This window comes from Molossus molossus, unplaced genomic scaffold (genome assembly GCF_014108415.1).
Source record: "Molossus molossus isolate mMolMol1 unplaced genomic scaffold, mMolMol1.p scaffold_m16_p_15, whole genome shotgun sequence".
Taxonomy (NCBI): Eukaryota; Metazoa; Chordata; class Mammalia; order Chiroptera; family Molossidae; genus Molossus; species Molossus molossus.
In genome coordinates, this window is record NW_023425350.1 from 55,207,154 (window position 1) to 55,232,721 (window position 25,568).

Consider the following 25,568-nt stretch of genomic DNA (forward strand, 5'->3'; position numbering starts at 1 on the left):
TAGACCCAGAGAGGCAACAGAGACCTTGAGTGAAAACCCTGAATTTAATGTGATATTGGGGGGAGCCCCATCTCTCCCTTTCTTCCACCCACCCATCCGGCCTGTTGTGAGTTGGGTGAGGGCTGCCCCCAGTCTCCGTCCTGCGGCTCTGGGTGCCATCCTGTGCTCAGTCAGCCTCCTGGGCCTGTCTCTCTGTGAATCTCCTGTAGGACACAGGGAGAAGACATTGTGTGGGTTTTGCCATATCAGCTCCATAATCAGCTCTCTTCTTCAGCCTACCCCTTCCTACCCATTGCTCTCTAAGCCCCTCACCTTCTCGCATATTCATACAATGCTTGCTTGCGCTCCTGTAGGCTTTCTTGACGGGCCCAGGAGGACTTGGCAAATGTTAGGGCTGTGGGCTGAGGGGTCACCGGGCCAGAGCTGGGGAACTGAGGTGATCACAATGTCAGAAGGCTTGCGAAGTCATCATCATTAAACCTGCATCGAATGCCTACTTTGCAAGAGAGGCACTGTGCTAGGGTCTCAGGATCAAAAAAGAGACATCAGGGATAGGGAGTATGTAGACTGCCCCATCCTACCCCAAGTCTTGAATCTGACTGTTTCCTGGGTCTCACCTTGGAGGCAGAGGCTGTGGGAAGGGACTGGGTCCCCTCAGTGATGTCTTCAGGTATGAAAGCTACAGCTCCCTCAAGTAGATTGGTAATGGTCAAGTCTACACATCCAGTCCTGGCTGGGGAGAAGGGAAGAGAGGGGGAAGGATCTGTTTCCCTGCTCACCTTTTCCCATTACCACCCACTTTTCCTCTCTGGGCCTGTCTTCCTGTGTGAAGCTATCCTTTCCCATACCCAGGTCTCTCTGGATGACACGCAATGGCACATGGGGTAAAACTTCCTTGACTCTCTGAGCCAGAGTCGCCAGCTGCACATCAGGAGAAGGGCCCGGAGAGGGAGGAAAAGTAGACTGGGCTACAAAAAAGAAATTGAATATGGTGAGTGCAGAATGAGCAGGAAGGAGACGCTGACTAGCACAGGAATAGGGAGGACATCACAATAGGCTGGAAAAAACCCAGAAAGCTTTGTGTACAGAGACTACACACCTGACTGGGGGTGCAATCTTGGGTGTCTTTGTCGCTTCATGTGCTCTGCTTTGTCTGAGGGAGTGAGTCGTGTCCCTGTCTGGCCCAATTCTTTGGCCACCAGCTAAGGAGAATTGGAAGATTGGGAATGTCAAGGTCTCAAACCCTCCTCCCTTTCTGCCTAAGGAGAGACCCACCTCCACCCTGCCTGTGTACCCTACCACCTGTTGTACACGAAGGGCAAAGTCCTCATTCCCCTCCCCCAGCTGGCGATGAACAGGACGGAGCCACCTGCAAAAACAATTCAGTGCCATGTTGGAGGCACCAGGGGTAGAGGCTGTCACCATTTCCCTACTTTGATACCTCTTTTCATAGGACAGTGGGGGTAAGGATGGGGAGAAAGTAAATACTTTGTATTGCCTCTGTGGTGGAATCTTAATATTAAAAGATCTGCAAGTGGGCAAGGCAGAGACAACTACTTTCTTGAGCTTGAGGTGAGCTTTTCCCAGCCACCAAAAAGTGAGGACAGTTAATACCTTACTTGATACACCGTGAAAGGGACGAAAAGTGACCACAGCAGTTCTGAGACCCAGGAAGCATCTGATACCGTCTGAGAGAAAGGTATGAAGTGAGATCTAAGTCAGGGCCAGGAGTGGGAAACTTTCCCCCAAGTCCCAAAGATTCCCTGTCCAACATGCACTCACCACAGAGACTAGGGGTCTCTGGACTCGAAGGGTAAGAGGCTGTACCACATCTTGGATAGAAAATGGCCAAGAACTAGAAGAAGGAAGAGAGAGTAGAATGGGATTCCAGCCAGCCCAGTCAACAGCTCATACCTGACTTAAAACAGGAAACTGTCAAACTGCCCAAGAACACAAACGGGGAATAAAGAGATTCGGGGGAAAGAACCAAAAGTGGACAGAAAGGAAATTAACTAGGAATGGAGGAGTTAAGGCTGAATAAGGTTGTGAAAACCTAAGGGCCCCCACGCCTGACTACCTAGGCATTTGGAGACCAATACCTGTGCTCACCCACCTGAAGTGCAGGAGCCCCTCCCGGCCATTGGTGGCCTCTTCCTCGGGGAACAGCAGCAGAGGGGTTGGGGGAAGTCTCGTGGAAGCACAGAATCTCTTGAGCGATTCCACCAACTCCCCCCGCCCATCCATCTCCATGAAGCCCCGAGACCAGCACACAAAGCTGGGAGGACTATTGAGTAAAGGCTGGGAACAGGGAAGGGAGAAAGCAAAAAGAAAAGAATGTTGGGAAGTGATACAAGTGACATATGGGATACAGAAACGTGGTTAGGGGTGAGGCTCAGTATCTTGTGGTCTCCAAGGGAAAATCGGGGGGCGGTGCATAGGGTAGCCTTGGGCTGGGCCCCAGGGAACTGCCCATGGCACTCTCGGCTTCGCCCCCACTCACGGTGCTACAACTGGTGAGCAGGTTGACTATGTTGTGGTCGAAAGGTGTCACGTGGTTGGAAATGAGGACCCTGACGCGGTGATCCCGGAGCCCGGGGTCCTCCTGCCGGGCCACGAGCCCCAGAACTGCACACATGGTCCGCACCACGAACCTGGGGACGCAGGCAGTAGTGACTGCACCGCCGCGGGCCAAGCTGAGCCCAGCCCTGACCCTCCCCGAGCGCCCGGGTCGGAACCTGCGAAGGACGCTGTCTGGCAGCGCACAGCTGACTAGGAAGACGTGGATCCCAAGAAAGAGGCGCAGGACCAGAAGGCAGAACCCGACGGGGGCGTAGAGCAGCAGCGCGAGGAGCAGGAAGCCGTCACCCGGGAGCCTGGGGGCGAGAGTCGGGATGATCGGGCGCCGAAGGCCGAGTGGATGCGGGAGCCGGCCTCTCCCCGCCGGAGCTCTTACCGGTGCGAGTCAAAGAGCCGCTCCGGCCCCGGCGCCTGGGGAGGCTCCATCGCGGTTACTTTAGGGGTGTCCGGCCGTCGCCGTCGCCGCCATCTTCGCGGCCCACCGCAGGGGCTCCTGGGAAGGCGGAGTCTCCGCGGGTAGGCCCAGGTGCCAGGACCCGAAATCCAGAGGCGCTCCGGAAGAGTTAGCAGCCCCAGCATGCCTCGCGGGCCCTTGGGCCGCCCCAGAGCTCGCGTCCCGCGGGGACCACAATTCCCGGCATTCGCAGGGCGGGGGCGGAGTCGGCCTTCCGGAATCCTGGTCCCGGCTCGCACTTCTGGAGGACTTCAGGTACCGGCGTGCCCCGCGTCCCGTCCACCTGCTCACGTCCAGGGCGCCTCCTCTGTGTAGGGCGGGCGGGGAGGCAGCCGAGGCGGAGCTGATGGCTGCACTGAGGGCGGGGCGGCATGCAGGCTGGAACCTTCTGGGATGGCGGGCTTTGGGGGGAGCTTGCTGGGGGAAAGCACCCTTGTTGACCCGTGATCTCCGGGCCCTGCTGACGTCGGGAACTCCTGACCCTCGGGCCCGAGTGACTTCTGGGACTCCCAGTCTCCATACCCGGTTCTCTGTGGGGGTCCCTGGACCACGAACATGTCTGACGTCGGGGACTTCGGATTCCCGATCACGGCTGACTGCGGGGACCCCAGATTCTCAGACCCAGGAGGACTCAGGAACCCCTGCAACCCGTCTACGCGTGTGGCTGGCGGTGGCACTGGGCGCTGGGGGGGCAGTGCTGCTGCTGTTGTGGGGCGGAGGTCGGGGTCCCCCGGCCGTCCTTGCCTCTGTCCTCGGCTCGCCGCCCACCTCTCCCCGGAGCCAGTACAACTTCATCGCAGACGTGGTGGAGAAGACCGCACCTGCGGTGGTTTATATCGAGATCCTGGGCCGGTAACGGAGGGGTAGACCAGGAGGCATCAAAGTCGCGGGCCAGAGAACAGGCGAGCAGGAGGAGTCCGACCTCCTCACATCTCTGCTTTCCCCCCATTCCAGGCACCCCTTTTCGGGCCGCGAAGTCCCTATCTCGAATGGCTCAGGATTCGTGGTGGCTGCAGACGGGCTCATCGTTACCAACGCCCATGTGGTGGCTGATCGGCGCCGAGTTCGTGTGAGACTGCCTAGCGGTGACACGTATGAGGCCATGGTCACAGCTGTGGATCCCGTGGCAGACATCGCTACGCTGAGGATTCAGGCCAAGGTCGGGGTCCGGGCAAGCCGGGTCTGGTTGCAGCTGTGAATTTGCTCACATCTCCAGATGACAGGTCCCCTGTGCCCATTCTGCTTTAGGAACCTCTCCCCACACTGGCCCTGGGGCGCTCAGCTGATGTCAGGCAAGGGGAGTTTGTTGTTGCCATGGGAAGTCCCTTTGCTCTGCAGAACACGATCACATCTGGAATCGTCAGCTCTGCTCAACGTCCAGCCAGAGATCTAGGCCTCCCTCAAACCAATGTAGAATACATCCAGACTGATGCAGCTATTGATGTGCGTACTGATAAGGGAGAAAGGACAATATAGGTTGGGGAAGGGGAGAGGGTGTGTGGTGCAGGCACCGAGTGGGATAGATGGTGAATGAGCCTATACAGGGGTTGGCAAAAGTAGGTTTACAGTTGTGAGTACACGGAACACAAAAATTTATTCTTGTATTATTATTTATTCATTATTGTGTTATTTATTTGTATTACAACTGCAAAGCTACTTTTGCCCACCCCTGTGTATTGAGGTTGTGCTAAAAAATGTGGCTACTCATTCATGGGCTGTGAAAGTAGAGAATTTGGAAAAAATGCCTACATCCTGGTATGCCCCCAGGCATAGAGTCCCTGGATCTTTTCCATATTTTCTCCTTGTCCTGCAGTTTGGAAATTCTGGAGGTCCCCTGGTTAATCTGGTGAGTGGGACATCCTTCTTTCCAAGAATCCCTGCCCCAGGTCAGTGTGGGAAGGGGTGGGTTTTTCCCTAATTCAATGAGGTTTGGTCAAGTTTCTGAACAATCCCTTGTTAGCTGTCTCTCAGAATCCAACCAGATCTTCCCAATTCCCCAGCACTTCCTGCTATTCTTGTTCAGGTACCCCCATCTCCCACTATTTGTTTGGGCTGGGGAATAGTGGGCTCTGTTCCTGCAGGATGGGGAGGTGATTGGAGTGAATACCATGAAGGTTACAGCTGGAATCTCCTTTGCCATCCCTTCTGATCGCCTTCGAGAGTTTCTGCGTCGTGGGGAAAAGAAGAGTGAGCCTGGCTTAGAGGGGGAAAGGGTTCCTTTAAGTGGTGGGAGGGGCATTCATTGGGCCTTGTTGAAGGGTCTCTTGGGAGGAGAGAGAAGGGAAGGAAGGATGTAGCTGGGTGGGGCTCACTTGTCTCTCTATCACAGATTCCTGGTTTGGAATCAGTGGGTCCCAGCGCCGCTACATTGGGGTGATGATGTTGACCCTGACTCCCAGGTATGAGCTTTAGGGGTAGTTATATTGTAGGACCACCAGTTTACCCATTGGTGGGCAAATGACATTTCTGTTGAACTTTGTTCTCAATTCTGTCTTTATCTATGGTGAATTGCCTCACACTTGGAAATATCAGAAGAGCTGTCTTCTCTAATTCTCTTGACTTTCTCACCCCACTTCATTTTGCCCAACTACCACCAGATTGATTTAATCCCACTACTGCTTTGATTTATAATCTATTAACCTGGTGTTTAGGGGGCATTTTCCATTTTCCAGACCTGGCTTCCTACATGAATATATTCTGTTCCAGCCAACCTGATTTCCTACTCCAGGTTTTTATTTATGTTGTTCCTGTTTTAAATACTTTAATATTAGGCCCATTCTTCTAAGTTCAGTTTAAATTCTACTCTCTCCTTAAAGCTTTTCTTAGGATTCTAGAATGAGATTATTGCTATTGATTTAACCTTATGTGTTATGTGGAATTAGGTACCTTTTCTATACATGTCCCACTTCCTAACTACTACAAGGCAGAAAGTAAATTGCCTTTGTATCTGGAATACCTAGTGCATTCCCTGTCCATACTGTTGTCAGTGTGGTGAGAGTTTTAAGGTGAACCCAAAATGGGGAGAGCTCCTTGGTGTGGTTAACAGGGTGGTCTGTGTCCTTTCAGCATCCTTGCTGAACTACAGCTTCGAGAACCAAGCTTTCCTGATGTTCAGCATGGTGTGCTCATCCATAAAGTCATCCTGGACTCCCCTGCACACCGGTGAGGGAGAGCGAGATTGCACTGTTAGGTGGGGGATGGGTGAGGTGTGCATATGCCCTTGAACTGGGCTATCTACTCCTTTTCTCTGTCCATCTTTTGCCATAGCGCTGGTCTGCGGCCAGGGGATGTGATCTTGGCCATTGGGGAGCAGCTGGTACAAAATGCTGAAGATGTTTATGAAGCTGTTCGAACCCAATCCCAGCTGGCAGTGAAGATCCGGCGGGGACGGGAAACACTGACTTTATACGTGACCCCTGAAGTCACAGAATGAGTGGATCAATAAGAGTATGAGGCTCCTGCTCTGATTTCTACCTTGCTCTCCTGGCGTAGGCTCTGAGGGTACCTGGACAGAGGATTAAATGAACCAGTCGGGGGCAGGTCCCTCCAACCATCAGCACCAATCCCTGTGCTCTGAAGAATCACAAAAACATTTTTTATATAAAATAAAATTATACCTAGCAACATGTTATAGTAAAAAAAAAAAAAATGAGGGGGGGAGGTGGCGCTGATCTTTTCCCCCATAAAAAGGCTAGAGGTAAAGCTGTATTCCCCCTGATCTGAGGGGATGTATTGGACCTGACCATCCTGACCTCCCTATTCAAGAAAACGAGCTGCTGCTGTCTGTTTTTCTGGCCAGTTAATCAGGTGCTGCTCTTTGTGGTGAACTCAGTTCAGTGCTGGTCCTGGGAGCCATGATTTCCCATGCTTGGCCACAGATCTGGACAGCTGGCTTAGGAAGGAGGGTGATAACTTCTGCTTGACAGTTCCACATCCATAGTGCACATTGGATCAATGTGGTGGGCCTGCTGACATCAGGGGTTCCTTGCTTGGTAAACTCCTGAGGTAATGGCAGCCTCAGACCCCTGCCATTAGGGGCCAGTGGTGATTTGAAGAGGTGTGTATTAGCACCTTAGATGATCTGGTTGCTGGTTTGGCCAGGGTAGCGCTCAAACCTCTTATTGGCCTCTTCACTGAAGGCATCACCTGTAAGGTGAATGGGCCGTTTGAGCAGGAAAACAGACCCATTGTGAGGAAGGGTGGATGGAAGTGTCTGGGAGACCCAGAAGTGGGTGGGAAGACAGAAACTTAGGGAGAAGAGAATGAAAGCCTTTCCCTCCCATCCCCTAGTCTTCCTGGCCTGCTTTTCCCACCAAATACCAATGTGGCAGTTGTGCACCCAGATGCGATGCCCGTCATATTTGCAGTTACATTTCATTGCGTTGTTGGTGAAGTCACTCTCTGCTACTTCAAAATTGGGGTTGATGACCACCTGTGAGTGACAGAGAGGCAACATAATTCAAAAGTGTTGGATAACACACCTCCCACTTGCCAGCTGGAAATCTCAGACCTCAGGCACCTGCAGAATGTAGTTTCCTGGCTTCACATCTGTGATGTCAATCCACTGACAGTCAATGTCATGTCGGTAGAGATCCCAGCAACCCACAGTGATGCCCTGCTCTCCAAAGTTGGCACACTCATACCTCTTGGAGACATCTGAAGGGATTGGCATGACACGCATCAGTGTGAGGCAGGATTGTGGGATGGAGATATTGTATCCATTCTAAGCCCCAACTCACCCTCCTGACACTCAGTATCTTCTAGACAGAAACTAGCTTTGTGGCCCTCAGCCACCTTGGTGCCATTGGGGGTCAGGATATCGTAGTGAGTGAAGATGTCCATACTGTGGTAATGCCTGTGGGGACAAGAGACAAGGGAACCCATTTCCTTCCCTGTTCCCAGCAGGCTCACCCTATCCCCCATTGACCTTGCCCTTCTACTTGACCCTCTCACCCATGACACTCATGCCACACCCAAGAGTGGCGCCCAGCCTTGGGCCTGAAGTCAGCTCGTCCCAGGTTATGAATCTGGGAGGAGAATCGGAGTAGACGGCGGTGGCCATAAGGCCAGTTGGCTGAGCGGGCTGAGTGGGACAGGCAGTTCTCCTCTGCAGCACAGTACAGCATGTGTAGGGGCCGGTCCTCGATGTAGGCAGTCTCCTGCACCAGTGCTGAGTGCAGCAGCAGATCTGATGCAGCTGCATCCAGGAAGAGAGGGAGTGTCAGAAGTCACTGCTGAAGGGTGGGGACAGATAGGGATGCTTTTACTTGCCCCTCCCCCCATGAAATATGTGAGGCTGTTTTTCCACAGGGAGGGAGTACCCCAAATAACAGCCCTCTCTCAGAAAGGGGAGGCCCAGAAAGAACCTCCTTTCTCTGGCTGGCTTTCCACTTACTTTCAGAGCATATGACTCCAGCAGTGAAACGGGTTTCTGTCCTCTTGCAAGCAATGTGGGTGCCGTGATGAGCACACTGGTCCAGGGACAGCTCGGTCCCTGTGCAGCGTACTCCACTCATCACCACCTCTGTTATATTCCCTGAATCCCAGTACCAGGTCTCCTGGGGACATATGTAGGAATTTCTGTGAGGCCCCATCGTCCAGCCTCCTGGGCTAAAGGACTAATTTCCACAACCTCTACCCCAAACACAGGCTTTGGAGGCAGCAGCTTTGGTTCCTCTCTCCTTCCCACTCACCTGCAGGCCATGGTTGGCATAGCCTAGTCCGAGTTGCCTACAGGCCACCATGGCCTCCAGTGTCCCCCAGTCATCCCCACAGATGAGGCCCCAGCGAAGGGGCCCAGGTCCCCCAATTTGCACCTCAACTCGCCCTTCATGTCGGCTGCGGCCCCCACTGAGTCGGATCTGTAGTGACAGAATGAGAGAGCTAGGGAAGCCTCTGTGGTGGGGTAGTGAGAGTCTGCAGTATGACGGGCAGGCATGTGGCTGAAGGGTGATTCAGAGGCACATAATGGGCAAGCAGTGCGGTGTCAGGTGGGAGTTGCAGGATTGCAGAGGCCTAGGGCAGTGCTCTGGGGGCCATCACACTTCAGAGCTTAACCAGGACTAGACAGGATGTGAGACACCTGAGCCAAGGTAGAAAGTATGACTCACCCTGGTCTCTACCCCAGTGTAGGGCAGGTTGCATCGGACTCCAGCATCCTGGCCATGAGAACAGTCCTCAGCTGTGATGTTCTTGTGGGGACACTTCCAGAGGGAGGGTTCCTGTCCAGAGCATCGAACTTCACTCAAGTGGATGGCACCCATACCTAGGGTCAAAGGCCAGAGATCAGGAGGTTGTAACTGGGCCTTCATTGTCTGCCCAGTGGTCTCCTTCCCAAGGATTGTACCTCCACAGGAGGGTGTATAGTCTTTCCCAAGATTGTACTCTTCCAAGAGTGTGTACCTCTTCCTTCCCCATCCCTCCCACCGTCATCCCCCTCACCCTGCCCCATGCGGGCACCACTCAGAGCCTCTCGAGCACTCCCGAAGCCCAGCTCCCGACACACCACGCTGGCTGCCTGTAGGTCCCACTTTCGGTCACAGACTGTGCCCCATGTGCCAGCCTTCAGGACTTCCACCCGGCCCTCTCCAGGATGGGCCCCACCCTTGAGACGCACTCTGGCCTATAGAGAAAAGAGACGATCCATTGGCAATGAATGGGAACATCAGCACAGAGAGGGCTGAGCAGACCTGGAGATGAATGGTGGAGGAGATGCGGCAGGGTGGGGGGGGCACTAGTGGCCTCAGGTCTGTGGCCTACCCCCTGGAAAGTCCCTCTCTGTCCTTAAAGGTCAGGGATGTACTTAGTCATGGGTGGCTAGAGGCTAGGCTAGGCTAGGGAGATTCTCCACCTGGGGCAGGAAAGGTCATAGTCACTGTCTCATACTTCCTCCTGAAGTTTTGACTGTTGTTGCTTCTTCTGGCCACTGGATGCTGCATAGAGAGGACCTGGCACACAGCTCACCACCGCAGGGGCACCCCCAGGGCACCTGGTGGTATCATTGGTTCGATAGAACTCCAAGGAGCAGAGGGAGAGGTGGGCCTCCGTACCCACGCACACCACCCCATGCAGACCAAAGGAGTGTTGTTGTCGCTGGGCCAGCAGCCTGTGGGGACAGGAGTGGAGCAATAGGGTAAAACAATGCTTTTGCCTCTTTGCTCACAACCCTCCTCCCGTTCCATGCCACCACCATCCCCTAACTTTTTATGACCACTTTATCTCTCTTCTTCCCCTCTGCCATGCTGCCCTCCAGAGAGACAAAGGGAATGGTGAGTTTCCAGGCTGAAAGAGCCTAGGTTACCCAGACAGCAGGGTCTTTGAGGATCTTCTGCAGCAGAAGAACCCTATGGGAAGGTAGTCTTGACTTCCGACAGAAACCTTGTTCCAAATGGTTTCAGGCTGCTTACCCTAACGGAGGCTGAGGCTGCTGTGCAAAGAGAATGGAAAGCTAGGACTGCCCAGTGGGAAGAAATGGGCAGGAGGGGTGGCCAACATGAACAGGAAGCCTGAATAGCCAGAGTGAGCAGATCCTTCTATTGTGCTGAGACTGGAATAACTGAATGAGTCAGGATGCAAACGTAAGTCTTGGGTCTAAATGACTCTGTAGAGGCCAGAGGGACTTTTAGGCCAGAGGCTCTGCAGGGCCACAGTATGACGGGCAGTTACGGGAAGAACAGACCAGATGGTGAACACATGAAAGACTGCGGCTGGCATATGTAGGAATGATAATGTATAAATGCAAGGCAGACAAAAGCTAGAGGGACCAATGGCCAGAGAAGGAGAGCAAATATGAACAACAATGGTAAAGATGTCCCCAGATCTGAGCCGAGCTGTGAGTCCTTAATGAGGCAGTCTGTACTTCTGCAATGTAAACCTAACAGAAAGAATGTTCCATAGCCACCAGAGAAGGAAAATGGGACTAAACTAGAGATGTTAAAATTTGGAATCACTAAGGAGAGATGCTTGAGAGAACGAGGGACTTGTTTATTGACATCAGTGGAATGAGAGATTGCAGCCAGGCATGTGACGAGAGCAGTACTTTCTTCCCAGAACAGCTGGTTCGAGCCCAGAGGGGAAGGGAACCAGCTGAGGCCTGGTATTGGTGGAGTGGGCCTGTGAGGCTGGTTTGACAGTAAATTATTGTAGTAATGTGCCTCATCACTTGATGTCAGAGGAAGGAAGGAACATGACGACTTGATGACATTGGCTAGGAAGACACAGAGGAAGAAACATTTATAAATAACAGCAGACAAAGGAAGTCTGAAAACTTGGCAGAATACCTTGGGAAGCTCAGGATAAGTGGATTCTGAAGCTTAAAGAGATCAAGTACTCTCCCAAAGTCCTGTTTGACTTAAAAGTCAAAGAGGCCATAACAGGAAAAAGACATATCTCTTCTGAAGTCCCCCCTCCCCTTTCCCCACAACTAACAAAGTAAAAATGGCAGTGTGAACTTCAATGTGCGGGTCAGGGAAGGCCAGTGTATAGCCATGCTAGGCAAAGATGACCTAAGCTAAAAGGTACTAAAAGAACACCCCCAAATTCCACCCTTCAAATTCCTTTGAAGCCACCGGAGGGAGGAGCTGGAGAATGAGGGGTACTAGGAGACCAGTGGATGATCTCAGAACACACTGAAGAGAGGAGGGTACAACAGAAAGGGATGATTCTCTGTACCTCAGCCACTGCTGAATAAGTTATCAGGGAGACTGCATATGTAAATAACCTTTGGAAGCCTAGTGAGATGTAATCACAAGTTGGAAATTTTCCACTCCCTTGTGTTGTCTTTGAAGAAACCCAGAAGGAAAAATTATAGAACTGGGAGCCTACTTGTGTCAATGGGGCCAGAGAGGATCCCATCCTTAGCAAAGTTTCCAGAGGGGACACTGAGTCTTACCTCCAGGCCAGTAGCACTTATTTGTAAAAAGTAATAAAATAAAGGTAGGATGGGGACACTGATCCTTCAGACAGCTTCTTAGGGGAGAGGCAAGCATGGCATCTGAGGGACAAAAGTGCCAGAGTTTCTACTAGAATTCTCTGGGGGGATAAATGAGCATGTAGAACAAGGGTAGTCAGTGGATGAACGCCTATAGAAATGTCAAAAAATCCCATGACAAGCATAATTAATTCCCCAGAGACCAACAAAAGGGCAAGCCTTACTTTATGCTTCAGTGACTCATCTGTAAGGGGGTCTGTAATAGCTGCTGCTGCTCCTCCTCCTCTTGGTGGAGGGTTCTCTTGGATCCCTTCCTGACCACAGCCCAATCCTAGGGCTCATCACTAGGCGCTCCCTCTCCTGTCCACCCAGCCTGAACTTTATTTACCTCTTGATTGGCCCCCTGCCCACTCGGGGTTTGGGTTTGACTTTACGCTTGGTGATTGGTCTGAAAAAATGAGAAATAAGTTAGTGGAAGTAGTGGTTAGGTATGTGGCCCAGGAAAGGCAGAGGGTGATTTTTTTCTGTTTCTGGGGAGGACCCCAGTGTGGGAAGGGGTAAAGTGAAGGTGGCCCAGTCTGCCATATACACTGACCACTGCCTACCACCAAACTGTATTTTAGGATCTCATGCTGCTCTCTGGACTGAGCAACAGTAATGAGAAATCTAATTATGCCTGTCTAGGGGGGTGAGGGGAGGAGATAAGAGGCAAGTTAAGGTAGGAGAGAGAATGGAAATGTGGGTGAATTAAGGGAGGTGAAGAAAGGAGTTGGGGGTGGGGGTGGGGAAGCATGCAGGTGGCTCAGGCTTGAATCCAAGCTATTTTGGGGAAATATAAGGCTTTTCCTCAGCCATTACTACATTACTCCTCCTTGTGCTTCCTAAGATCAAAGCTTGGCCATTTTGGTGCCTGCCGCCCTCCCTTCCCCCACATAGGCCATTTTCCAGTCATATCCTTAATTGATCAGCTTGGGTTTGGGGATGGACATGGATAGGCTGCCTTCCATCCATCCACCTCCTGGGGCCACAGAGGCGCAGGAGGTCCCGGGGCTCTTGCCCCATTACCTTCCAAGGGGCTTGGGCCGTCGGGCCGAGGCTTTGGCCATTCGCTTCCTCAACTTTCTGTGAGGATAAGACAATAGCAGAGTCAGGATCAGGCTAGAACCAAGTAGGAGAGGCTGGTGCAGCTGGGACAGGTTTCTTTTCCAAGAATCAAAGGGTTCTTGGTGGCAGGATGTTATAACATCAGATACTCCCAAGGCTCTACCTTCACAGCTGCTTGGCCTCATAAGCACATGATCAGACAGGTGAGCAGCAGTGAAGGATATGGACTCAGGACTGATAGAGCCCCTATACCAGGACCCACAGAAATTAGGCTAAGGCAGATGGGGGATAAGAACCCTGGATCCAAAAAAAAGGCCCGTCCAGTGTGGCTCAGTGGTTGAGCGTTGACCCATGCACCAAGAGGTCACAGGTTCCTTTCCCTTTCAGGGTACATGCCCAGGTTGTGAGTGCCTGATTCCCAGTGGGAGGGAATCTATGCTCTCTCTCATCCATGTTTCTATATCTCTCTCCATCTCCCTTCCTCTCTCTCTAAAAAAGCTCAATAAAGAAAAAAAAAACTTAAAAAAACCCCCAAAACTCTGGATCAATATTAAAGCTGATCTAAACCTGAGGGGAGGGCTAAGGAAAAGGGTGCAAGTAGAATGGTGTTGGGATTGTTAGGCTTTTCAGACTGACCAGGAGAGGAGAGAGAACTGGTCTGGTCAGGTCTAGAGAGGTGGGCTGTCTTTTTATTCTTGGATGTTCTCTGGCTTCTGGCATTTCCAGGCCCGAGGCTAGTGAATTAGGACCATGACAAGCATTCTCCCTACCCCAATATACACTCCCAGGATTTTTTCATTTATGATCCCTGTTCCTGAAAATGCTGGTCTGGATTTCTGCATAGCTTGTGCCCTCACCTCCTTTAAATCGTTTCTCAAATGATGCCTTCAAAGAGGTCTTTGCTGACCACTATTTAAAACTGCCATCCCACCCTGGCCAGTTTGCTCAGTGGTTAGAGCATCAGCCTGTGGACCAAAGGGTTGCAGGTTCGATTCTCAGTCAAGGGCGTGTACTTGGGTTGCAGGTTTGATATCTAGCCCTAGTAGGGGTTGTGCGGAAGGCAACCAATCAATGTGTCACTCTCACATCAATACCCCCCACAATTCAATTTAAAAACCAATGAAAAAATATCCTTGGTGAGGATTAACAAAAAACTGCAATCCTACTACCACTTTCTAATCCTTTCCCTGCTCTATTTTTTAAATTTATTTATTTGTATCCTAACCCGATGGTATTTTTCCATTTATCTTCAGAGTGGGGGTCGGGGGAGAGAAAGAGAGAGAGAGAGTTCTGTGAGAGAGACACATCGACTGGATGCCTCCTGCACAACCCCATCTGGGGCTGGGGACCAAACCGCAATCGAGGTACATGCCTTTGACCGGAATTGAACCTGAGACTTTTTGGTCCATGGACCGATTCTCTAACCGCTGAGTCAAACTGGCCAGGGATCCCTGCTCTATTTTTAATGATTATACTATTTGCCATTCTTACATTTTGTAATTTTACTTATATCTGATTCTTTCCTAGTCCATGAGATCAGGATTTTTGTCTGTTTTGTTCACTGTTGAATCCCTAGAGTCTACAACAGCCTCTGGCACACAATAGGCACTCAATAAAGAAATAATGAAAGAAACAATCTCTACACCTTTGTTCATGCTATCCTCTTCACTTGAAATGCCTGTTATTTAACTCATACTCAAGTTCCAGAACCTGGTGTTTAGGTTAGGAAAGATAAAGAACAAACAAACAGAGAGAAATATAGCCCCAAGATAGTTAATAATAGTAGAGGAGCACAGCACATAGATGTTTTAAAAACAGTTGTGACTCTAAAGCAGATAAAGTGTATTTCTTGGGAATGAAATGACTTTCAGATGTGTCTCAGAGCCCAGGCAAGGAAAATTTGAGCAAGAATGGAAAAGACTGGAGGTTGGATAATGTATTGACTTTCAAAAAGAAGAAGAAGGATTCCTCAATCTACAGATAAATAATATTCTAGAGTAAGTTATGAAATACAAAGTTTGTGTACACTGAGAAAAAATTAGAGACCCAAAAGGCTTTCAGTAAAAATTGGGTCCGCCAAACCACCATGATTTTCTTTTTGAATGATTACTAAATCATAAGGCTGGAGAATGGATGTGAATATAGTGTATTTGGATTTTAGCAAAGACTAACAAAATCCCCAGTAATTTCATTATAGGTAAGATGGTGAAATGTTACATCATTGTAGTGTTCAGTTTGTTCCCAATTGGCTGAAAAATCATTTCACAACTAATGATTAAAGTCTTGATGTAAACCTGGAGGAAACTTTCATAAGAAGAGTCAGGCTTTGGTTTTAAACATTTCAACAATTTTCAGTTACTCTGATGAAGCCAGAAGGCATAGCTATCATGTTTGTCTACCAGAGGAAGTAGGGAGGGATGACACATGGAGAATAATGTCAAGATTCAAGATAATTTCATGGGATTATCATGACTTTTTAAATGTTTTTAAAATGATATAACAAACTAATAGGGTAAACTCAACATAGATTTAGGTTCAAACAGGCTGCTCTATTAGCATCAAGGATAAGGGAAGACCTGAACTGGTTTTAGGTGATTACAAGTTTAGTCTGAGCAGTGGGATGCTGCCTCAACAGAAAGGCAATGCAAAGTCTAGGCATGCTTTAATCAAAGTTGAGCATTTCTACTGTCCCCTCCTCTGATCAGATCATGTCACACCACGTGGGAAGTAGTGTGCCCACTGGAAGGTCACCTAGATGTCAAGAGGTCTTTTGGCAAAACTGATCTAAAGAAAAGCTGAAGAAAAGGAGCATTTTAGCCTGCAAAAATAGATCACAGAGAGACTCAAGATTTCCAAATTTCTCAAAATGACCAAATGAGACTCTCTAGTGAAGCGAGACGCTGTAAGCCCAGAGCCAGGCACCAGTGTGATTTGTTATTCTGGAAGATGGCTTGTGCACCAGAGTCCCCGGCAGGTGGAGAGGACCAGGTGGCTCTGACGAAGGATATTCTAGAAAACATTCCTAGGAGTCCTAGGGGCTCGCGCGCTCACAGACGCGCCCCGGGGGTGGCCTGAACGCAGGCCAGGCCGTGCTCCCCTCCGGCCCTCAGGGATTGGCCCTGGGGCGGGGACGCGCTGCCCCGCGGCGGCGCCGGGCCTGTGACGGCGGTCCTCAGACCCCGGCCGCCCAGCCTGCCGCAGCACACCCCAGGCGCCGCCTCGGCCGGGCGCGTCCTCACCCTCTGTGAACTCAGGCCGGGATCCTGGCCGCGCCGGCGCGGTGACTTGAACCCCCCGCGGGACCGCCACTGCTGGGCGTGGTCTCGAGGCCGGGCGCGCGCCCGGGGACCCGGACTCTGCCTGCCAACCACTGGCGTCACCGCACTGGCGCGCCACCCGCCACTCGCCTCGCCCCTGGCTTCGGACACCAGAGAGCAGGAGCCTCACGGTCCCCCTGCAGACCCGCCTGGGGGAGCCCTCCACGCTCCCTCAATATTTCGCACCTCTCCAGCCTCGCAAAGGCCTCCCCTTTGCCCACTCTCCCAGCTTCCCCGGTCCCCCAGTGCCTGAACCCTCTCAGAGGTTTCTCAACCCCATTCTTTAAGGAGCACTCCTCCGCCCAAGTCTGCTCCATCAGCGCCCACATCCCTTCACCTGTAGAAAGCCGTGTTGACTCTCTTTTCGCTGGGGAAGCCCAGCATCCCGCAGACCACGTGGCTGTTGTGGGCGCTCCAGCCTTTGTCACACACTTTAGACCAGCCGTCCGGAAGCCTGACTTCGACCAGTCCCTCAGTTACGGGCAGGGGTCGCCTGCCCCGCCCAACTGCTGGTCGAAGTCGCACCTCCTCCACTTGCAGGTGATGCTCTACCTGAGGATGAGACCACAAGCAGGGGAAGGAATCCCAATAGCACCTTTCACTTGCTCTGCCACCCTTAAGGAACCCCATTGAGTGTGCTTCCTGAAAACCTAATGGGGAGCAGGGGCTGAGATAGGGCTGAGAGATGCCATGCCTTAGTGGTGCATTGACGGGTGTGTGGGGGTGTTGAATCTCCAGCAACCACAATAGTGGAGGGACATGCTGTGATGTGCCCTAAGAAATGATCAAGGGTGCTGAGGAAGCTGAGGAAGGAGCACCTAACTGACTGAAGCAGGAGGGAGACTTCAAAGAGGAAGTGGCATTGAAGGAGGGGGAAAGTAAGAAGTGACATGTTCCCGGAGAACACAGGTTTCCATGGGGACCAGGGATGAAGTTGGAGAGGTTCCTGCCAGGTTTTGAATGCTGAAACAAATCTGGACTTTACAGCATCTAGGAGCTCTACCTTTTGTCCCAACCCATTCCAGCCCCCAGCTTCCTATCAACTCAAATTATCCCATGGGGCATATGGAATCCTCTACCTTCTAGTGTCTCCTCTAACCACATATAACAGCCCACAGCCCTGTCTTCTGGCCATCCTGGCTGGTTGTGGGGTGTGTGTGTGTGTGTGTGTGTGTGTGTGTGAACTGCAGACCTCGATGACATTGGAGTCAGAAAAGCCAGGGAGGCGCTGGTCCTTGCAGATGACCCCAGCATCCTCATCGTGGGTACAGTCACTGTTCCCCCAGCCCCTGGAGGCACATTCAGTCACACTCTGCTCAGTCCCACTACAGCTCAGGTTGTCCAGCCAGATTCGGCCTGTGGAAGGAGAAATGAGGGGACAGAGAGGCTTGGGGAAGAAGGGTCGGGGGGAGTAATAGGTGAGTTCAGAGAGTGAGCATGAAGCCCTCACACTTGGCCATGATGATTCCATTTTCTTCACTCTTGGCCATGATGATCCTATTTTTCTGGTAAGATAATGGGTGGGAAGGGTCAGGGGATCGTGGAGGGAATACATAAGGAAGCATAGGATTGATGGAGGGTTGGTGGTGGCCTTGGGATGCTCAGAAATCTGGTACGGTGAATAGAAACCAAGAGTCAGTATTGAAATTCTGCTCAGTTCTTACCCACTCAATGATAGCTACAGTTAACCAAGTACCTATTGTGTTAGGCACCCTGCCACAGTGTGTACATACATGATCATTCTTAGAACAGAGATGCCAGAAGATCTTATCACCACTTTATATTAAAAAATGGGAGTTCAGAGGAGTTAAGTAACTTGTCTAAGACCACACAGCCAATGGGGGCTAAGGAGTTTGAGCCATTTGTGAGACTTGGAAATCTAAGATCTTTCACCTCAGCCTCACAGCCTCCCCTGTGCCCACCTTGTCTGTGCTTCCACATTGCTCCATGTACTTTTCTCTGCCCGAACCTTACTGAAATGAGTGTCACTGCCTTCCTCTCAGAATTTGGTGGACTCTCAAAGGTCATCTGTCTCAGCCATTGTGCAGAGACCTTTGAAGCATATCCTGACAGGACTTCCCCAGCTTCTGCTGGGACACCTACCTTCTGCCCCATTAGGCTGCCGAAACCATTACAAAGTTTCTACCAGGTGTGATTTAGGCCTTTGATACCACCCAAAAGAATCCCTCAGCCACATGACTGTCCTCATATTTGAAGACAACCGTCATGTAATTGTAATTGCTTCCTAAGTCTTTTTTCTTTTCATATCAAAAATCCATTATTTCTTCAGCTACTACTCCTTGGAACTTGGCTTCAGATCTTTCACATCTGGGCAACTCTCCTCTTTTCCATTTTCTACCATCTCTCTTCAAATGTGGCATCTACAAGTGACATTTTCCAGAAGTGGTCTAGCCAGTGGGAATAGGGATATCAGCTGCAGACTGCACCAGCTTCTATTGACCCCATTGTGGGCTCATACCGTGCAAGTACCCCCAGGCCTCAGTTGGAATTGCTCCCAAGCTCCTACTACCCATATTCATACTTGCCCTAGTCAGTTCCAGATTATTGGTTTCATCTCTGGCCTATAATAAGACTTTGTCAGCTCTAGTATCTGTGATCCTGTCTGGCTTTGGGACATCCAGACATCACTTACCTGTTCCAGCTTCCAACAAAAGCAACTGTACTTGAACCGTACAGGGCTTACTTTATCAGGGCTGTGCTCGTGCATGGCTTTGGAGAATCATACTTTGTTCAGCAGAAAGGAACTTAGATATCATCTCGTTTTTTTGTGCATGGGACATCAGAGGCTTAGAGAAAGCACTGACCAGCCTATGATCACACATCTCTGAAAGTGACATGTTGGTTAGTTTGTCACCCATGGGTTTACTTGACACTGGCTATTCATTCTCAGTGTCCTTTGTCCCTGTGGCTGTGCCATCCTGATATTCTCTCTCCTTGCCCTTAGGCCACACTTAGGCAATACTTAGGCTATACGTGGAGCATTGCTCACCTGTTCCAGGGCCATATTTGGCGCTGTGGGTCCAGCCTGTGGCCTCTGTGAAGCCCAGCTCCCGGCAGAGGATATGGGCTGCCTGTAGCGTGAAGTCGTCATCACAGATGGTGCCCCATTCGCCAGCTCGCTGTATCTCCACACGGCCCTCGAAGGGCTTTCTGGGGAAGCCAGCCAGCCGGAACCGCAGCCCCTGGCTCCCAGCCCTCTTCTCAGGGGCCACGGATGGGGATGGAGATCCCAGGCATGAGCTGCACAGCAGGCTCAGCAGCAGCCCCCACAGGCTCCACCGCCAGACATTGACAGGTCCCATGGCAGAGAAGGCCTGGGTGCCCCAGAGAGAGAGTGTATGTGAGTGAAACTGAGATTGAGCCAGGCCCAGGGGAGGGAGGGAGGGAGGGAGGGAGAGAGAGAGAGGGAGAGAGAGAGAGAGAGAGAGAGAGAGAGAGGAAGAAGAAGGAGGAGGAGGAGGAGGAGGAGAGAGGAGAGAGGTCAAGAGAGGAAAAGAAACAATACGACTAGAGACTGAAAGACAGGGACTAAGACAGTGAGAGAGAAACTGACACTAATTAGAGGCTGAAACATGGAGTTAAGGAGGCACAGACTGAGAGACTTAGATTGGAGAGGGAGAGAGAAGGAGAGAGGGAGGGAGGAAAGGAGATAGAGATAGATATAGATAGATAGGGAGAGAGAGACTCTTCCTCCCTTTTGTAAAGAATAAAACTCTCACTATTAATTGTTAATGTGTCACAATGACCTTCCCTGGTTCTATAATTTTCGCCATCATGACCCCCATTAATAATATAAGAGAGCCCTGGCCGGTTTGCTCAGCGGTTAGAGTATCGGCCTGCGGACTGGAGAGTCCTGGGTTCAGTTCCCCCTAAGGGTATGTACCTCGGTTGCAGTTTGTACCTGGTCCTGGTTGGGGTCATGTGGGTGGCAACCATTCGATGTTTCTCTCTCTCTTCCTCCCTCTCTCTCTCCCACTCTATCTGAAGATAAATGCAAAAATGTCCTCGGGCGAGGATTTAAAAAGAAAAAACCAACCAACCAACCAACCAAAATAATATAAGAGACCCAGAAATCAAAAGACAATGATTAGAGACCAAGAATCAGAGAATGGTTGAGATAAAAAGATAGAGACTGAGCAAAAGACAAAAAAAGGAAGACCTAGACAGACAGGAAGGGAATTTGTGGGAACGAAAGGGGGCCAAACAGAGAGAGACAGGAATGGCGGGGGGTGGGGGGGAGAAGAGATGTTGAAGATGGACAGAAGGTGATTGTGAGACAGTCAGGCACAGAATTGGGGAGTGGCTGAGGGAGGCAGGCAACAGGTGAGGAGAGGGACTGACAGGAGCCAAGAAGCAGAGGCGGGAGGGACCCAGATGACCGCATTCAGCCAGCCAGACAGAGGAGACAGCTATTGATTGTAGAGAGAAGCAGGCAAGGGGGGCTTAGGAGACCCTCGGATCTAGGGCCCCATGAATGGAGGCCAAACCCAGAGTCCTATCTGAGCAGATTCTGAGGCAGAGAGGGCAGAGACTAGAGTGCATTGAGAGCCCATTGCATGCCCTAACCAGCAGGCTGTCACGTGCCCTGCAGGGTCAAGGGGCCCAGGAGGACCAGGCTTCAAGCTGGATGGGGGGGATGGGGTGGGGTTGTCCAAGCCTCCTGCCAACATCGCCACCGCTGTCACCGGGCAACCAGAGGCTGGGGCACCATTCATCTTCTCAGCCAAGGCCTTCCCTCTGTCTGGGGCTGAGAACAGCTCCTCTACAGTAGGGGGGTGGGGGTGGGGGGCGACCAACATGCTTCCCCAGACTCGGACAAACAACCCAACAGGACAGCTTTGTTCTGGGGACATTTTGGCTTGGGGACCTAGGGGTAGGGCCTCACAGAGGAGTCCCCAGCCTTAGGACCCTCCCACCTGCCCTATTTGGAAAACCCTGCCGCATCTCCCCCCCCCCCAAATCTGCCTTCTCTCTCCAATCTTGTCTCACTCTTCGCTGACAATAATAAAACCTTTAGCTGGCTGGCTTCCCCTCGACTCCATCCCACTTCGCCCCTTTGCCTTGGACCCTCCACCATCCTCTCCATCCGCAACTCCCCTTCCTCCTGCCGGCAGCGTGACCCCCCTACCTTTGGCTGAGCGGGGGCCCCAGACGCTGGGAGAAGAGTCCTGGTCCTGGAGATCAGTCCTAGGACTTCCAAAAAAGTGCTCGGCCAGGGGAGACTAGACCCCCGCGCTCTCCCCCCACCCCTCTCTTTTTGTCCCTCCCACGTCTCGTTGAGCCCTCCCACATTCCGCCTTCTCCCTGAATTCCTCGCAGGCCAGGTCCCTCCTCTAGGTCCTCCCCTCCCCCGTGGAGCCAGCTATCCGCTGTTGCTCCACCTCCCCCCGCCCCGCCCCTCCCAGCCCGCTCAATGAAGCTTTCTTTTCCCTCGGGCTGGAGGCCGGGCAGCTGCGGTCAGAGAACTGGACACGCAAGAGGCCACGGGGCTGCGGCCCTGCCCGGGCGGCGGCCCTTGTGGCGGCGGGAGGCCACGGCTCAGCTCCGGGCTCAGGAAGCCTTCCAGTCCCCAGCCCCCAGCCCTTCCTCCACGTCCCGGTATCCGTGGAGAGTAAACAGACAAGCTGGGGGCAGGTCTGGTCGGGGGAACTTAGGATAGGAGGGCCCACGTGGCCTTTCCAGGTCCCCAGGGTGCCCGTCGGCATTTTCCAGGTGATGTCACGGCCTTCACTCCTATGTCATGTTGAATATATGACGTCCCACGCAGCTCCCAAGCCCAGGCACCAGAGCTCTCTGGCCGAAACCGCGAAGTTTCTTTTGGTGGAGCCACTTGTGCGCGTCCCAGCGCTGTGGGTAGGGTAGGGACGGAGGGAGTGCGCCGTCCCGCTTATCTGGGGACCTTTCCTCTCTTCCTTTTTGCTCCTCTTTTTCCTCCCTATTCGCGGTCCGTGGGGTCTGGGGCCGGGCGGGAACGCCTCGCCAGGGCTCGGGCCCGCCCTCGTCCCGCCCCCGCCCCGCCTCCAGTCTGCTAGGCCAGGAAGCAAAGAAGGAACCGCCGGGGGCCATGGACGGGGCTGTGATGGAAGGGCCGCTCTTTTTGCAGAGTCAGCGATTCGGTACCAAGGTAATCTGGGGTAGGGGTGCCGAACCCCATCAAAGCGATAGGTGGGCGGTAGGGCCCAGGAAGAGGGAGGGGTGGGCAGCGGGTAAGAGCGCCTCTCCGGGAGCCGAGAACCCTGTGAAGTTCCCGCGAACTCAGCGCACACTGCGGAGACGCGTCTACCGGACTTGGGGTACGCTATCTCTGGCCCTGGGGAGACCCCGTGGCATCCTCCTCGGGAAACTTTGCCTCCGTCGGGAAGCCTCAGACTCAAAGCTGCCTGCGCTGGTCCCTCCTTCCCCGTCGGGGCCGGGCCGCCAGCACTCGTCCGCTGCTTCCCCAGCGACTCTCGCTCTTTTTCCGCAGAGGTGGAAGAAGACCTGGGCGGTGCTCTACCCGGCTAGTCCCCACGGCGTAGCGCGCCTCGAGTTCTTTGACCACAAGGGGTCGAACTCTGGGGGCCGAGGGAGCACGCGCCGCCTGGACTGCAAGGTGATCCGTCTAGCCGAGTGTGTGAGCGTGGTGCCGGTGGCCGTGGAGAGCCCCCCTGAGCCTGGAGCCACCGCCTTCCGCCTGGACACCTTACAGCGCTCCCATCTGTTGGCGGCCGACGCGCCTTCCAGCGCCGCATGGGTGCAAACGCTGTGCCTAAATGCCTTTCCGGTGAGGGGGCCAGGTCTGCCCGCGAGGGGCTGGGGCGAACAGAACTGAGTCCTAGAGGCGGTGTGGGGTGGGGGGTAGTTACAGCAGCAGAGGAACTGGGCTGGCTCAGACCCTCGGAACTGCATTGAGGGAATGACAGGGTTCTCAATACTGTCTTTCTCTTTACCCCAGAAAGGTAACTGGGCTGTGGCGCCTACTGAGAACCCACCCAAACTTTCTGCCCTGGAAATGCTGGAGAACTCGCTGTATAGCCCCACCTGGGAAGGTAGCTGCCTGAAAAGTTGGGCTGGGATGAGGTGGAAAGGAAGGGTGCACCCGAGAAAGGGCTGATTAGAAGATCCAGGGACCCATGGGGAAGTAGGAAGTTCCTGAGAGCTGGCTTACAAGTAAGTGCTGGGACAACCTGCCCCCGCTCCCTGTCCCTAATTGTGCATTTCTTCCAGGATCCCAGTTCTGGGTGACCATGCAGAGGACTGAAGCCTCTGAGCGCTGTGGCCTGCATGGCTCCTATGTGCTGAGGGTGGAGGCTGAGAAGCTGACTCTCCTGACTGTGGGAACCCAGAGTCAGATACTGGAGCCGCTCCTTTCTTGGCCCTATACTCTGTTGCGTCGCTATGGCAGAGACAAGGTGGGGGTGATGTCTGAGAGGGCTAGCTTTCTGGGTCTGGGGCTGTGGGCTGGGTGGGGCAGGGCAGGAAGGTGGAAAGGTCTGCCTTCTGGATAACCCTTATTGCCTAGCCCACAAGCCCACCTCCCTCCCCAGCTAGTCTTTTCTTTGTAGATACCCCTGTGTCTTACCTTGCCTGATGGCTCCTGGTAACATGCTCCCCTTCACACTATTTTCAGGTCATGTTCTCATTTGAGGCTGGTCGGCGCTGCCCCTCTGGCCCTGGAACCTTTACCTTCCAGACGGCACAGGGAAATGACATCTTTCAGGCAGTTGAGACTGCTATCCATCAACAGAAGGCCCAAGGCAAGGCTGGTCAGGGGCAGGATGTGCTTAGAGTTGATTCCCATGAAGAAGTGGCAGAGAGGAAGCTGGCTTCTCACCCTGGTGCCCAGGAGCTCCCAGACAGCCCTCCAGCCCTATATGCTGAACCCTTAGACTCCCTGCGAGTTCCTCCAGGTCCTTCCCAGGATTCTCTATACTCAGATCCTTTGGACAGCACCCCTGCTCAGGCAGGGGAGGGGGTACAGTCAAAGAAAACTCTCTATTGGGACTTGTACGAGCATGTGCCACAGCAGTTGATGAATGCCAAGTTGAAGGACCCCAAAGAGGACCCCATTTATGATGAACCTGAGGGCCTGGCCCCAGCTGCTCTCCGGGGCCTTTATGATCTACCTCAGGAGCCGAAGGATGCATGGTGGTGCCAGGCTCGAGCGAAGGAGGAAGGCTATGAACTCCCCTACAACCCCGCTACTGATGACTACGCGGTGCCTCCCCCTCGGAGCACAAAGCCAGTCCCAGCTCCCAAGCCCCAGGGCCTGGCCTTCCCTGAGCCTGGTGCAACTGGCAGTGGCAGCAAAGGCCACAGCCCAGACACTGCCCTGTACAGCCAGGTCCAGAAGAACAGGGCCTCAGGGAGCTGGGACTGTGGGCTCTCTAGAGCAGAGCTTGAGAGGACTGGGGTCAAGTCAGAGGGTTCCACATGAGAAGTAGGGCAAGGCTGGGGTTGCTGATAGGAGAACCATGGAGAGATGGCATTGGGGGAAATCAAAGAAACCTATTAGAACCAGTGGGAACCAGAGGGCTGGAGGGGCCTGTGTGAGACTAGGGGACCAGAAAGATCAGGGGAGTCAAGGGAAGAATGATTAATTCCCAGAAATCCTGGAAGTGCGACAGATGGCAGAGGCTCAGGGATGGCACCAGGGGAGGTCAGCATCCCTAAGTCATTCCCCCAAAGGAATGGGCAGTTGCTGGACCAGGTCTATGGAAAGGATTCTTGATCAGAGTAGTACAGCTGGGGGGGCCTGCATGGAGGCTGTAGGGTGATGCTGGACTGTGCCTGGATCCTTTCCCCTGCATTGCTGTTGGTTTGTTTTTTGTTTTTTGCCAGAGGTTTATTTTTTAAAAAGTTTTATTCTCATTAAAGTCATTTTGGGTTTAAGAGGTCTATGTGTGTGAATAGTCACAGAGGGGACACAAAAGCAGGGTGTACTGTGGGTGGGTGTGGAGGGGATCAGGAGGAGAACCAGGAATGTGCTGGGGGTCTTGAAAGGAGGAAAGGACCCCAGGGAGGGGAGCTGAGCAGAGTGGCAGTTCAGAGCCTGGGTGGTCCATCCAGCCCAATTGGTCTTGACCCCATCTCTGTGACCTTGGGTGAGTTTTATAACATCTGTAACCCTTAGTTACCCCTGCTGTCCCTTTGTAAACTGGGAAAACTTAGTAACAGGCTCTACCTC

The 25,568-nt window shown here is 52.7% G+C and overlaps 4 protein-coding genes across 6 annotated transcripts; 2 read left to right on the top strand and 2 right to left on the bottom strand.

Annotated features, from left to right (window-relative positions):
* Positions 1 to 24: 24 nt before the first annotated feature.
* AUP1 (AUP1 lipid droplet regulating VLDL assembly factor) lies at positions 25 to 3,082 on the bottom strand. The gene is made up of 12 exons (XM_036262248.1): positions 2,954 to 3,082; positions 2,736 to 2,873; positions 2,501 to 2,651; positions 2,114 to 2,298; positions 1,783 to 1,855; positions 1,615 to 1,688; positions 1,303 to 1,369; positions 1,100 to 1,202; positions 849 to 968; positions 618 to 733; positions 313 to 431; positions 25 to 203 (listed from the first exon to the last, which is right to left on the bottom strand). Exons 1-12 carry the CDS (start codon positions 3,001 to 3,003, stop codon positions 167 to 169), a joined length of 1,233 nt encoding a protein of 410 aa, XP_036118141.1. The 5' UTR covers positions 3,004 to 3,082; the 3' UTR covers positions 25 to 166.
* HTRA2 (HtrA serine peptidase 2) lies at positions 2,779 to 6,845 on the top strand. The gene is made up of 8 exons (XM_036262247.1): positions 2,779 to 3,883; positions 3,986 to 4,190; positions 4,280 to 4,474; positions 4,845 to 4,877; positions 5,113 to 5,218; positions 5,361 to 5,430; positions 6,098 to 6,193; positions 6,299 to 6,845. Exons 1-8 carry the CDS (start codon positions 3,378 to 3,380, stop codon positions 6,462 to 6,464), a joined length of 1,377 nt encoding a protein of 458 aa, XP_036118140.1. The 5' UTR covers positions 2,779 to 3,377; the 3' UTR covers positions 6,465 to 6,845.
* On the bottom strand, positions 6,613 to 24,074 carry LOXL3 (lysyl oxidase like 3). 2 transcript variants are annotated; one of them, XM_036262240.1, is made up of 15 exons: positions 23,964 to 24,016; positions 21,531 to 21,595; positions 19,392 to 19,716; positions 17,574 to 17,737; positions 16,719 to 16,933; positions 9,917 to 10,136; positions 9,473 to 9,653; positions 9,142 to 9,296; positions 8,725 to 8,892; positions 8,427 to 8,589; positions 7,985 to 8,228; positions 7,771 to 7,886; positions 7,551 to 7,687; positions 7,352 to 7,463; positions 6,613 to 7,177 (listed from the first exon to the last, which is right to left on the bottom strand). In XM_036262240.1, the coding sequence occupies exons 1-15, from the start codon at positions 23,986 to 23,988 to the stop codon at positions 7,104 to 7,106; spliced, it is 2,364 nt and encodes a 787-aa protein (XP_036118133.1). In that variant the 5' UTR covers positions 23,989 to 24,016; the 3' UTR covers positions 6,613 to 7,103. The 2 variants fall into 2 exon arrangements, with proteins under 2 accessions (XP_036118133.1, XP_036118134.1); XM_036262241.1 differs by lacking the exon at positions 21,531 to 21,595 and having other exon boundaries at positions 23,964 to 24,074.
* On the top strand, positions 22,421 to 25,280 carry DOK1 (docking protein 1). Of its 2 annotated transcripts, none has more exons than XM_036262244.1 (5): positions 22,421 to 22,526; positions 22,869 to 23,165; positions 23,337 to 23,430; positions 23,609 to 23,793; positions 24,012 to 25,280. In XM_036262244.1, exons 1-5 carry the CDS (start codon positions 22,467 to 22,469, stop codon positions 24,816 to 24,818), a joined length of 1,443 nt encoding a protein of 480 aa, XP_036118137.1. In that variant the 5' UTR covers positions 22,421 to 22,466; the 3' UTR covers positions 24,819 to 25,280. The 2 variants fall into 2 exon arrangements, with proteins under 2 accessions (XP_036118137.1, XP_036118139.1); XM_036262246.1 differs by lacking the exon at positions 22,421 to 22,526 and adding an exon at positions 22,549 to 22,695 and having other exon boundaries at positions 24,012 to 25,276.
* The last annotated feature ends 288 nt before the right edge of the window (positions 25,281 to 25,568 follow it).

Excerpts from the sequence above, each read along its gene's own strand:
- DOK1 (XM_036262244.1), top strand. The coding sequence starts at position 22,467 with ATGGACGGGGCTGTGATGGAAGGGCCGCTCTTTTTGCAGAGTCAGCGA. Across the intron at positions 23,431-23,608 it reads GTATAGCCCCACCTGGGAAG|GATCCCAGTTCTGGGTGACC; the intron begins GTAGCTGCCTGA and ends CATTTCTTCCAG. Across the intron at positions 23,794-24,011 it reads GTCGCTATGGCAGAGACAAG|GTCATGTTCTCATTTGAGGC; the intron begins GTGGGGGTGATG and ends CACTATTTTCAG.
- LOXL3 (XM_036262240.1), bottom strand. The coding sequence starts at position 23,988 with ATGTTACCAGGAGCCATCAGGCAAG. Across the intron at positions 8,590-8,724 it reads ATGCCAACCATGGCCTGCAG|GAGACCTGGTACTGGGATTC; the intron begins GTGAGTGGGAAG and ends ATATGTCCCCAG. Across the intron at positions 7,688-7,770 it reads AGATACTGAGTGTCAGGAGG|ATGTCTCCAAGAGGTATGAG; the intron begins GTGAGTTGGGGC and ends CAATCCCTTCAG.
- AUP1 (XM_036262248.1), bottom strand. The coding sequence starts at position 3,003 with ATGGAGCCTCCCCAGGCGCCGGGGCCGGAGCGGCTCTTTGACTCGCAC. Across the intron at positions 2,874-2,953 it reads CGGCTCTTTGACTCGCACCG|GCTCCCGGGTGACGGCTTCC; the intron begins GTAAGAGCTCCG and ends TCTCGCCCCCAG. Across the intron at positions 1,689-1,782 it reads AGAGACCCCTAGTCTCTGTG|ACGGTATCAGATGCTTCCTG; the intron begins GTGAGTGCATGT and ends CCTTTCTCTCAG.
- HTRA2 (XM_036262247.1), top strand. The coding sequence starts at position 3,378 with ATGGCTGCACTGAGGGCGGGGCGGCATGCAGGCTGGAACCTTCTGGGA. Across the intron at positions 4,475-4,844 it reads AGACTGATGCAGCTATTGAT|TTTGGAAATTCTGGAGGTCC; the intron begins GTGCGTACTGAT and ends CTTGTCCTGCAG. Across the intron at positions 5,431-6,097 it reads ATGTTGACCCTGACTCCCAG|CATCCTTGCTGAACTACAGC; the intron begins GTATGAGCTTTA and ends GTGTCCTTTCAG.